General features: G+C 36.9%; 2 protein-coding genes and 1 pseudogene across 2 annotated transcripts in view; 1 reads left to right on the forward strand and 2 right to left on the reverse strand.

The window, feature by feature from the left end:
* LOC107658962 (neuroplastin-like) overlaps nucleotides 1-2852 on the reverse strand; it is a 44208-nt gene extending 41356 nt beyond the window's left edge. The window contains exon 1 of the mRNA XM_016447710.1: nucleotides 2408-2852. Coding sequence (XP_016303196.1) covers nucleotides 2408-2474 — 67 coding nt within the window. The 5' untranslated portion in view covers nucleotides 2475-2852. The remainder of the gene's footprint in view (nucleotides 1-2407) is intronic.
* Nucleotides 2853-5100: 2248 nt separating this feature from the next.
* Nucleotides 5101-7202, forward strand: LOC107659144 (protein FAM26F). The gene is made up of 2 exons (XM_016447982.1): nucleotides 5101-5630; nucleotides 7071-7202. Exons 1-2 carry the CDS (start codon nucleotides 5166-5168, stop codon nucleotides 7200-7202), a joined length of 597 nt encoding a protein of 198 aa, XP_016303468.1. The 5' UTR covers nucleotides 5101-5165.
* Nucleotides 7203-7616: 414 nt separating this feature from the next.
* Nucleotides 7617-12927, reverse strand: LOC107659152 (UDP-glucuronosyltransferase 2C1 pseudogene; annotated as a pseudogene).
* Nucleotides 12928-13150: the final 223 nt, after the last annotated feature.

Raw genomic sequence — 13150 nt, forward strand, 5'->3', positions numbered from 1 at the left:
TCTCACACACACACACACACACACACACACACACACACACACACACACACACACACTCTACTACTGTACAACATAATGAAACTAATATATAGATCAGCATTATTTTAGTATAATTGATATACCATTATAGTTTTTGCTAATATGTTGAATTTAAAAAGTTTAAAAGTTGTTGAGCATAATTGTATTTGACTTTAGTTCTTGTTTATATATACATATATTAGCTGTTATTAATTTTTGGAAGCAGAAATCAATAGTTTTTATGTTTGATTTCATTAACATTTATTTTATTTCAAGTGACCAAAATGTTTTTTTTAATGGTTATATTTTAGTTTCAGTTTTAGTTATATAAGAACCCTGCTATAGAGCTGTAATAAATAGATAATTGGTCACAATGTGAGGCTTTTAAAATATTAATCTGTTCGCTTCAGCAGCCAGACATTTCGGGAAAACTGTCTGAAAGTCAATATTTTGCATTAATATTTGGTGCAGAAACTACACGCCTCTCATCGGATCATCTCTTTCTACCTGATCTGGTTAAAACAGCCATTCAGCCACACTAACATATTCTCAGGATTGAATAAAACTTTCATAAGCCCATTAAATACATTTCTAGTCGACTACACATTTTACAGCCAGACATCTGTGCTGCTAGAACCTGTTTCTGTTCAGATCATATTTGATGTTTACATTCGCCAGATGCTTTTTCTGGTGACGCGCTGCACAAAAACAGCCTTTTTGGACACAAAACTGACCGATGCTTCGCTGTTGTTTTTCTTTCCCCTTTCCTTTTTTTTTTTTGGATCCTGAAGAGGGAATACCCTGGCCTTGTTTGTCTGCAGGTGATATATCTGCCCTCTCCTGGTCACAGCTGACACTCCAGCATGTAAAGTCAGAGACATGCCTTCAGGGACACGCACTCATTATTTACCACTCACAAAGACGCGGCTTTCCATTTCTAAAGCAGATGCGCTTACATAGAACTCCTACTGCATTCTAGCTCAGACTAAAACCTGGTTCTATATGTGACCCTGGAGCACAAAACCAGTCATATGTAGTGACATATTTGTAGCAATAGCCAACAATACATTGTATGGGTCAAAAATGCCAAAAATCATTAGGATATTAAAGGAGTCATATTATGCGATTTCAATTGTTGCTTTCTCTTTGGAGTGTTACAAGCTCTTGGTGCATAAAGAAGATCTGTAAAGTTGCAAAGACTAAAGTCTCAAATCCAAAGAGATATTCTTTATAAAAGTTAAGAGTCAGCCACACCTACCTAAAACGGCTCGTTCTAACACGCCCCCACATGTCTACATCACTATGTGGGAAGATTTGCATAACACCGCCCAAATGTTCACGCAAAGAAAGAAGGCGTAACTTTTATTCTCGCTGTAGTATTGTTGCCGCCGCCGCCATGTCGTGAAGACGCTGTGTGTCGTTGTGAAAGCGAAACTACTTTGTTTGGTCTTCCAAAAGAGGACGATATCGCTTCGTCATGCCTGGAGCTGATCCGTGCTGGTTGCTGAGGAAATACTACAACTTCGCGCTGAGGATCGCCGGATCGGCTTTCACCGTGGACGAAGCAGAGTCCAGCCTGGGGTCGTCACATGTGGTTGCCGCAACTTCGCGCTGAGGATCGCCGGATCGGCTTTCACCGTGGACGAAGCGGAGTCCAGCCCGGAGTCGTCACATGTGGTTGCCGCAGGCATCACAATATGGTGAGGGGCGTAACATTTCCGTCACACGCTTGAGGTATTCGGCCAATCACAACGCACTGGATAGCTGGCCAATCAGAGCACACCTCGCTTTTCAGACCGATGAGCTTTGTAAAAATCGAAGCGCTTCAGAAAGGCGGGGCATTGAGGAGAAACAATAATGCACAGTATGTGGAAAATAATGTGTTTTTGGAACTTTAAACCGCATAAACACATTTCATTACACCAAATACACAAAATAATGTTCTTTTTAGCAGCATCATATGACCCCCTTTAAGTAAAGATCGTGTTCCATGAAGACATTTTGTAAATTTCCTACCGTAAATATATCAAAACAGAATTTTTGATTAGTAATATGCATTGCTAAGGACTTCATTTAGACAACTTTAAAAGTGATTTTTTCAAAAATTAGATTTTTGTATTTATTTTTTTTGCACCCTCAGATTCCTGGTTTTGTGGACCTGGGTCACGTATTAGTAACTTTCAACATCAGGACATTACATAATGTTTAGGTTTCTCCTCAGTCATGAGATCTCATCGCAGGTGCGAAGACGTGAATGTCAGAAGGGTGAGCGTAAACAACACGAACACAAACCAGCCTGACTGTAATGCAGCGGGGTGTCTGTCATCAGAAAGATGGCATCGACCTCTAAAGCAGATTACACACAGATCCCAGACGAGCGCGTTCTTACCGTTCTGAGATGATACATATGGGAGCATCGCGAGGAGCAGCGCGAGCATCCCGGTGTAGGACAGCATCCTGCGGGAGGATGGAGACGGGACACGGCGAGCAGGTGATGGACGCGGAGCGGCTTCAGACGCAGAGGATGGCGGAGGAGGAGCGAGGACAGACGGCGAGAAACGCGACAGGCGCTGCGTGGCGGCTCTGCTGCATGGAGGACCGGTGAGGATGAGGATGATGCTGATGCTGTCCGGAGCTCAGGGATGCGGATGCTGATGCTGCTGCTGGAGATGATGATGATGGGCCATCGGAGTGTCCGTCATCGCGGAGAACCTTCGGCTGTCAGTGCGCGCACCCGCGGCTCATTCGCGCGCATCATCAGCTGTCGGCGCGCGCGCTCCCGCGGGGGCCTCGAGCGCGTCAGTTCTGCGCAGCGACTGCGCAGGCCACTCAATAGAATCAAAAAAGAAACATTACTCCACAGTAAAACAAAGTGAAATAAAAGCGCATATTTTCAGCGTGTTTATACTGAGATGCCTAAAACTCTAGCACTCTCTATTCTAATTCTATTTTATCTATTTGTTTTCTTTTGTATATTTAAAAACACGACCCTTTAAGACTTGCACTCTGTTTGTTTTCTATTAAAAACACTATCTTTCTGTTTTTTTCTATTCTATCTATCTAAAAACCTATATTCAAATTGGGGTATGTTGTCCTATAAAGTTTTTTGTTTTTAAAGCAAAATCGAATTGTTGGAATTTTTAACTTTTTGAATTTTGAGTAGAAACAAGCTGAATTGTGAAAATGAAAAATGAACGACACCAAAAAAATTCAAAAATTAACCTACTACAAAAATATCCGTCATTTTTGATACAACTTAATAGAACATAATAAAACTTTTAAACAAATTCTATAAAATTGCAACTTTTAAAACGGATTAAAAAACATGGCAACCACTTGCCTGAAGCTGACTTGTAGCTACAACTCGTTGCTGACTTGTCCTGAAACCGTTCAAGTCTACTTTTTATACTATATAGTGACTCTTGTTTCAGTGTCATTGTGGTTTTGTTACCCAACAATTAAAAAAATTTGATATTTGAATTTTAGTTTAAAGTACAGAATTTATAATAAATATAATACATAAGAAGAATAAAAAAAAAAAATCATTGATTCATTCTGTTTCGAACTTCACTGAAAAATTACTTTAAAAACATTCACTCCAAAACTGCTAGTAAATTTGACAAAAAATTACAAAGAAACTGCAAGTGGCACAATGAACTAAATGTGACATTTTGAAGTAGAAAGACTTCTAAATATTTTTCCCGCAAAAATCTTTTTACACAACTTCAAAAAAAAAGAAAGAAAAGAAAAAGAAAAAAGTAGGCTACAGTGTTGATGTTTGAAACTAACAGAAGCACTGCTGAAGAAAACTTGAAACCTTTACTGAGATATAGCATTTGTGACAACTAGCCCCGATCTCCTTATACAATGAATGATTTATGTACAATGTTCTTTACAAGCTACTCCAAATCAAGTACTTCAAAAATGTTGATAGCAGTAAGCACAGTAATATCATGTTTTTTTTTTATGTCTCAGGGGCTCCACAGGATATTTATCTAGGGCACTAGAGATATTCTCCAAGAAAGTGCATGTTATCCACACAGCGTGGGCACAGTCAGTCAGGATTAACAGACATGAGCACAGCCATGACCTCTGTCTGCACCCCTCACATTCACACAGTGCTATCTGCTGGATCAACTTACAAATACAGTTACTTTACTGTGCATACATTATTTGTTGCTTCCTCTATAACTATTCAGTTTGATGAAACAAAGTATTGTGGCGTTAAATAAAACAGTGAAAATATTGTGATATCAGACATCTTTTATGATCTGCTTTTGATTATCAAATGTTCTGTTTAATAAAAAAAAAAAAGAACTTTATTATTTAAACTTTATTATTTAAAAATTGAAAGCAATTCAAATACAAGCACACTTTCTTTTTGTTAAATGATGATTTAAGCAGAAAGTTTTAAGGTCATAAGGAGCATAAATTAAGTCCGTTTTGCTGAGTAAGAATTATTTGCTTGTTTATTATTGCTCTCGGTCCTCTAGCATTATTCAATATGACATAAAAAATACTGTGGTATTAAAAAATGCCACAGACATCAAATACATTTGTTTTATGATCTGCTTTTAATTATGAAGTTGATTAACTGTTGTACTTACATCATAATGCATAAAAATGAACATGCCTACTCTTTGTTTATTATTTTTAAAGACATGTTCATGAGGCGCATGTCTACTAAACTCATTTCAGACAACTTCAGGTTTTTAGTTTAGAGATATTAGGGTCACAAGGAACACGTTGTGTTCAAACTTTTGCCCGCTCGTGCTTGCATGTCTAATGATGGTTTTAAAGAAAGCTCCCAGGAGTAAAGGACACCCTAAACAATGCTTACGAGTTTAGAAGGATTCTGATGACACAGCACGTTGAGATCTGCAGTCACGCCGATTTTACCTCCACTTTACTCAAGCACGTCAAGAAACATTTAAATCGGAAGCCACACCTGCCGCCCGCCGCGAGCCAATGATCCGCAGCACGGAGCTGAGGAATGACACACCCACCTTTGCTCCGAGCCAATGGGAACGTAAAGGTCAGGAGGGGGAAAACTTGCCCCGGGATCAATTCGTCTCGCATCAGTGACCTTCTGCAAATGTGTGGGAGGAATTTGGCCAGCTCTCCTCTGACTTTCAGGTGTTGTTAGTATGGGAAGTCGACAACAATGGCTCACGAGACTGAAGAATGAGCTGAGCAACAGTCCTCTGGTGTCCAACGTGGCCTTCGGCTTCATCCTGATGGGACTGGAGAAGCTGGTGGAGCTGGAGTTTGAGTGTCCGTGCAATCCGGCCTGGAACGGGCTGTTTTCCTCCGCATTCTTCATCATTCCCGCCGTCATGGCCTTCGCGCTCATGATGATCATTCAGGGATGCAGGTGTGACACCTGGTGCAGGAGGACCATGTCCCTGTCCAGCTTCGTTCCCGTCGTGGTCTGGCTGATCCTGCTCTTCCTGGACGGTCAGTATTTCGCCTGCGCGATGACAGACTGGCACGGCCGGTTCGTGATCGTGGACAAAGCCGCTCCGCAGAAATGGTGCGAACCCATTCAAGAGGAGAGCGTCACTCCTCAGGAACTCATGCTGCGCTCACAGCGACTGTTTGTGGAGTCTCAGGTGAGATCCGCTGCTCTTTTTGTGTTCTTGCGCATCAGTGGGCCTTTTAGAACACTGCAGATGAAGCCATGCATTTTTAGAGCTTCACAGATACAGTGATACATTTGTGGAATTTTGAGAACATACATAGAACTTTGATGCTATCAGTATAAACATTTGTGACCCTGGACCACAAAACCAGTCACAAGGGTTAATTTTTTGAAATTGAGATTTATACATCATCTGAAAGCTAAACAAATATGCTTTCCATTGATGTATGGTTTGTTAGGATAGAACAATATTTGGCTGAGATACAACTATTTGAAAATCTGGAATCTGAGGGTGCAAAAAAATCTAAATGTTGAGAAAATCATCTCTAAAGTTGTCCAAATGAAGTCCTTAGAAATGCATATTACTAATCAAAAATTAAGTTTTGATATATTTACGGTAGGAAATTTACAAAATATCTTCATGGAACATGATCTTTACTTAATATCCTAATGATTTTTGGCATAAAAGAAAAATGGATAATTTTGACCCATACAATGTATTGTTGGCTATTGCTACAAATATACCTGTGCTACTTATGACAAGTTTTGTGCTCCAGAGTCACATTTATAGATTTGTTCCTGTCTTGACTATAGATTCTTGAGATCCAGTCCACTAATGAAACTTTCTCATTACATTTACTTCTTCTGTAACCCAATAATTCATTTCCATGTCCATTAAAGTCAATGTACATGTTTTGCTAATGTGTCTATGAAAATGTTATGTGTGATTCACACAAAAACGCATCTAGGTCACATTTCACCTCAAAATAAAATGAAAATAATACTTTTTTTTTTTTTTTTTTTTAAAGGCCAGGGTTATTATAGTTAAGTAAAACTAAAATTAAAACATTTTTGTTACTTGAAATAAAAAAGGTTAACTGAAATGAAATAAAATTAAATATACAAACATTTTATTAAACGTTTGTCATTTTAATCTAGTTTAACTTGATCTACTTAGTACTTATATAATTAAAATTGAAATAAAATTAATAAAAAAGTAGACATATTTAAATAAAAAAGACAAAAACACACTTTCCAAAAACAAAATGACCAAAACTTTACAATTGTTGTTACATTTAAATGAAAATAAAAAATAAATATCAATAAAAACTACAACAGTATCTCAGTCAGTGATACTAAAAGAACACTATTTAAGACAAATTAAGTCCTTTTTTTTTGCATTGAGACATTATGACAATGAAGCATTTGTTTTAAATGCATAAAACAATGCATTACAGTGCACTAAAAATATATAATTTGTGTAATATATCACATATAATGTTTTTTATGGGTGACATTAAAGACAAGTTTTGTGTGATTCACCCATTTCACTGTGTCATGGATATTTCTATTAAATAATTGGTTACATGTTACCCATTACAGACGTGCACTGTTTATCTGTCATTAACAGGTGATCGGCATAGTGCTGCTCATTTTGATCTGTTTCGGACTGGTCGTGTATGTGATCAGAGAAAGCTGCCAGCAGGAGCTGGAAACTCAAGATGCCAATGTAGCAGAGATGACGCTCTACAGCTCCAGCTGATAGACACCCTTCCTCACCCGACTGCAGAAAACACTCTTTACAGTACAGTGTTCATGTACTGCAGTGAGTAACACACAAGAATAACATGTGCTAACAGGGACAGTTCACCCAAAAATGAAGATTCAGTCATCATTTACTCACCCTCAAGTTGTTCCAGACGTGTATGATTTTCTTTCTTCTGTGGAAGAATGAAGGACCAATTCTGAAGCTGGTGCTGGTCACTCTTTTCACTGCAACTGAATGAATGTGGACTGAAACTTTCTCCAAAACTGGTCTGAATGATTCATCCATGAATCAGATCTGATCACAAGCGTTAACAGAAGGGGAAAATTGTCAGTGAGTAATGATTTCAGTCTATTCCTCAAAGTTTGGACTACTTTTTTGGTGCTTCTGCGCCAATTTTAAAGCTTGAAATCATTCGTTCACTGTAATTGCATGGAAGACAACAAACAGCATAATTATCCTCAAGGCAGAAATAGTCATACAGCTTTAGATCGACAAGAGGGTGAGTCAATTATATCATAAAGGCTGATTTTGGGGGCAAAATTACACTTTATAGGATTATTTCAAATGAAGTTAAACTCTATTGACAGCATTTGTGATCAATTGACAGTCATTTGGACTCCTATGCATTTACACTAAAGGGTGATCAAATCACTTACTAAACCTGTCTGTGTAATGTTATTTCAATTTCTCTCATGAGCATGTAAAGCCAGTGAATGCTACAACTCATAGGATACTCATTTTCATACAGAATAAATAATACAGCCTATGTATTTTAGAAAAATAGTTAATTTTTTAATATTGAGAAATTATGCCAATGAAGTACTGTAATGCAAAAAAAAAAACTATATTCTACACATTTTTTAAATATATAAAAATAATGAACCATAGTGTATTAAAAATTCTATATTCTATACATGTATAAAAAATATATGCTAAAATGTTTACATTAAAATCAAAATAAATTTAAAAATGCAATAAATACTAGAATACTAAAATAAATTTTTTTGTTTTGTTTTGTTTTGTTTGCAACATATCACAGATGCTGTCAATTGAGATGTTATGAAAACACATTTGGTTAGTGCTGTTGCAATTCATTAGATTTACATTTAAAAGTGCAAAACTGTACCTTCAAAGGTGACACTGAGGTGGCCTAAATGCAATTTTTGCAATACTAGAATACTAAAATAAATTGTTTTGTTTTGTTTTGTTTTGTTTTGTTTGCAACATATCACAGATGCTGTCAACTGAGATGTTATGAAAACACATTTGGTTAGTGCTGTTGCAATTCATTAGATTTACATTTAAAAGTGCAAAACTGTACCTTCAAAGGTGACACTGAGGTGGCCTAAATGCAATTTTTGCACATTTTATTCTGCGTAATATGAGCACTGTAAATGTAAAGTGTTACCCTATGTTAAGATTTTTATATGAATGACAGGTTCCATTAGTCAGGACTGATGATTATCACCATGACTAATGGTCCTTTCCCCCTAAATGACTTTCATGAACGGACATTTACGTTCAGCCATCACTGTCTAATTGAAGTTCAAACAGAACAGCAGGGAAACACAAACAGTAGCGGACAGCGTGTTGCGTTTGATTGACATGATTATTTCTGTTATTAAGTGCCTGTTTTACAACTGCCTCACATCAACACCTGTTTTAGGAAGTAGTAACTTGAAAACGGGTAATTTTACAGTCATAATTCATACACCAGCACAACAAAACAGAGTTGCAATGTAGTTTGTGTAAGGATTCAGGAAAGAAACATAAAATGTAAAAGATACTATCAAAGGACTACAATTAAGAATATTGAGGGACTTTCTACTTTTCCATATCCCAGCCAGATGCAAATACTTTCATTAGTTCATTTTCTATGGAAGCTTGTTTCCACCGTGAGATTAAAAAAATAAAAAAGGTAATTGCAAATTTTTCATCTCACAATTCTATCTTTTTTCTCTGAATTGAGAGAGAGAGAAATTTGCAATTGTGATGGAAAAGTCCGAATTATGAGTTCATATCGCGTCTCAGAATTGAGAGGAAAAAAAAGTCTGAATTGTGAAATACAAATTCAGAATTGCAAGGGAAAAAGTCTGAATTATGAGATATAAACTCAGAATTCAGAGAAAAATGCAAGATGGAAACTTGAATAGTGACCAAAAAAAAAAAAGTCTGAATTATGAGATACTAAAAAAATCGGAATGGTGAGATAACCTTAAAAGGTGGGGTAAAAAACAACTGCAGGATGTAAACTCAGAATTAAGAAAAAATAAGTCAGAATTGTGAGATATAAACTCAGAATTGCAAGAAAAAAAATTCTGCATTGTGCGATGAAAAACTTGCAATTACCTTTTAGATATAAACTCTGCGTGTTACCTCACAAAGGCCTCACAAAGTGTTTGTTTTACTATCTTTCTGAAAGGGATTGGCCAGAATAATTCTTTGTATGTTATTTTATTTTTATACTACAGTATATCTGAGTGATTTCCTGTATTTGAATTTTACACTAGACTCGGTGTATAAGTCTATAGACATTATATTTTGTATCAGGAGTGTTAACAGTACAAAACAAATAAAAAAATTATAATATGCAGTGCTTCCTCATGTGCAAAACTACTCTTTAATTGACTGTCAACCAGACTTATGTTATATTTTAAAGCTCTGTTATCCTTGAAATCAGCTGTAATTGCTTTGAAGACATGGTGCGGTGATTAAACGCTGTTAGACATTAAATCTCTTTTTGTCATTACAGACAGTAACAGCAGCACAAGTAGGTTGAGTGTCACCTCTATTAAACCAGAGTCCTGCAGGTCACTGTAATACATCAGCGTAATTACAGACGGGACAAAACCGCGCTAATGATGTGCTAATGGTTTCTGGAAGGGATAATACTGGAAGAAATCATTTCAATCTTAAGGTCAGCAAGAAATTAAATAGACTATTTACTTTCTCAATACATATCGCTGGTGTTAATGTGAATGATTCATCAGTGCATGTTATTCTGACTCCAGGAAGCGAGGGCTGCTATGTTAAAATACTGTATAACATCAACCAACAGCCAAAAATGCATTCTCCCATTCGGGTCTGTTATTCTGGTATGGAAGTCTACATTAAATATATCATTTCTATCAGAAGTACATTATGTTACATACACTCTTAAAAATAGAGGTGCTTAAAAGGTTCTTCACAGCGATGCAATAGAAGAACCATTTTTGGTTCCACAAAGAAGCATTCAGTCAAAGGTTCTTTAAAAAACCATCTCTTTCTTACCTTTTTAGAATCTGAAGAACCTTCTTTCGCCACAAAGAAGCTTTTGTGAAACAGAAAGGTTCTTCAGATGTTAAAGGTTCTTTATGGAACCATTCAGACAAAAAGGTTCTTCTATGGCATCGTGAAGCACCTTTATTTTTAAGAGTGTAAGCACATTAAATGGGTTCATGTTTACTTTAAGATTTAGCATTTAATCAAAATTCACATGGTAAATCTCTGTTCCATTAACTATAATTATATTAAAGTTTAAGTTTTTATTTTTACATTTTTATTTATTATGAAATATCTATATGCTCATAATCAGTAAAAATAGGCTACACACAAGAGTTTTATTCTTTTTTCCCCCAAATGTATTATTGTATTGTACTTTTTATCCATTTTCACAATGTCAGAATTTTTTAAACAATGCTCCAAAATTGGTCAATACTGAAACACACAAGAACATTTACAATAAATAGAAACCAAACAAGTATTTTTTTAACACTTAGTTTGATTTGGCATGAAACAGTTTATTTTATTACACTTTTTGGAACTTGTATTAGCTGCTAATCTATTTCAGCTAAACTATTTTCTATGCTATTATTTTTCAATTTATGCAGCTAATGTGAAAATAAATCTTTTTTGTTTGCAAATTTTGAAGATAAAGCTTTTATTTTTTCTATATTTATTTATAGTATATACAATCATAATGTGCCCTATCCTGGTGACCGTATAAAAAAAAGGGGACATTGGATGCAAAATTCACTCTTACATGGCGTTTGCATATAAATGTGTCTTAGCAGTATGTGGACACAACCACCCTACAATAATAAAAATCCATTCACTCCTTTTTTCAATCCCTAAAAAGTCTAAACAGTCCCAATTATCAAGAAGTTTTGATTGACGGACTGTCCCGTATTAATCGAGCAGCGAGCAAAGCAATGCAGGTGTTTAGTAGTTGGATGTAAAATGAACATAAGAGTCTTCATTTCATAGCCACCGAGGACGCAGCGGATTCGTTTTGTTTTTGATGGTGATGCACCACCAAAAACAGAAGAGAGGGGCGGGGTGAGCAGTAGCTCATTAGCATTTAAAGTGGCATGCACCGAAACGGGTCGCTGTAAACAGAGCTGTTTTTGACATGGTAAAAAAGGGTGTTGTTTAACACGACCATTGAGGAATTTTAATTTCATGAATTAAAATACATTTGACAAAGACCCTAAAGAATCATACCAACTTGTGAAAAATTGGCATCCAATGTCCCCTTTAATCTTGTTTTGCTCGTTTTCTTTTTGCACGAAAGCTACAACATAAACATCTGATCACTTTAAGATTGAGACACAATCAACACTAAAAACACTACGACATCAACACTGTAGTACGAGTACCAGGGCATTTTATAAGAGTCAGTGCGCAGGTGAGCAGCTCCTCTGTGTCTCATGACAAACTCAATCCAGAAGAGGGCGCTAACTAACGGATTTACTGGTGTGTCTCTATGCAGACTGGACAGTTTCTGCATGTTCTTCCTGTAGGATGGCTCTGTAAGCACTTCTTGTAACGCATCTTTAAATATACTTCTATCTATGTTGGCAATGTCCACAACTTTATCCACACCTCTATGTCTCATTTTTGAAAGGTTATAATCCTGATCGAAAACAAGCGGTAATCCGACTATAGGAACGCCATGATAAATGGCTTCAAAAATACCATTAGTTCCTCCATGAGACACAAACACCTTGGTCTTTGCATGTCCTAAGAGATCATTCTGCGCTAACCAGTTAACCAGTAAAGAGTTGTCGCCCAAAGTCGACGGCTGCGCTCCTGTGTATCTCCAAATCACTTTTTGGGGAAGCTGAGCAAACGCAGCTGCTATTTCATCAGCTATGTCAAGAGGAATTTGGCCAACTAACATTCCTAGAGACATAATAATAACACCATGCTCTCCAGAGCTTTGCACAAAGTCCTCCAGATCCCTCGGAAGCTCTTTTGCAGGTTTGCATTGGAAACCGCCAACGTAAATGACATTTGGCATGGTCGGAAATTCAAAAACAAAATCCACCATCATATCAGCTGCTTGGAATAACTCAAAATAGTGCAAATCATGACCAAAATATCGGTCGCACAAAGCGCTGTAATGAGGACCAACGATGCGCTTGTAAAGGAAAAGCCGAATGATGTAAAACAACACATTATATGTTCGCTGAAGAAAAGTCATGTTATCGGTCAACTGAGAAAGCGGGAAGGGAATGTAAGACAGAGGAGATGGTGCTATCGCAAAATGCGCTTCTCCATGCACAGTCCATCGGACGTTAAAAATGAGAGGTAAATTCAGATAGTGTGCGAGAACAACACCTCCTCCATTTGCTGGATCGGTCAACATCAAGTCAAAGCTGGCCTGTTTGATTTGTTCCAACAGCTCAGGATCTTTCTCGATAATATAGATCAGCATTTCGCAAATCTTCCAGGGCATTTCGGAAAATTTATCCTTGAGCTCCATGTCCAATCTGAATCTGGTCCATGATGTTCCTAACAGTGCACCTTTGTCAGTGTAGATGCCTTATTTTTAGGGCATGTCCAGTCTTTACAGTGGAGTTTTATATTTGTCGTCAGTGTATAACCATTAAATATTGTGATCCATCAAGTGCACTACACGAAAAATGAAATACAGTTTATAAGTATATGAAACATCTTAT

The sequence above is a fragment of the Sinocyclocheilus anshuiensis genome, unplaced genomic scaffold (assembly GCF_001515605.1).
Source record: "Sinocyclocheilus anshuiensis isolate Anshui unplaced genomic scaffold, SAMN03320099.WGS_v1.1 scaffold1010, whole genome shotgun sequence".
NCBI lineage: Eukaryota > Metazoa > Chordata > Actinopteri > Cypriniformes > Cyprinidae > Sinocyclocheilus > Sinocyclocheilus anshuiensis.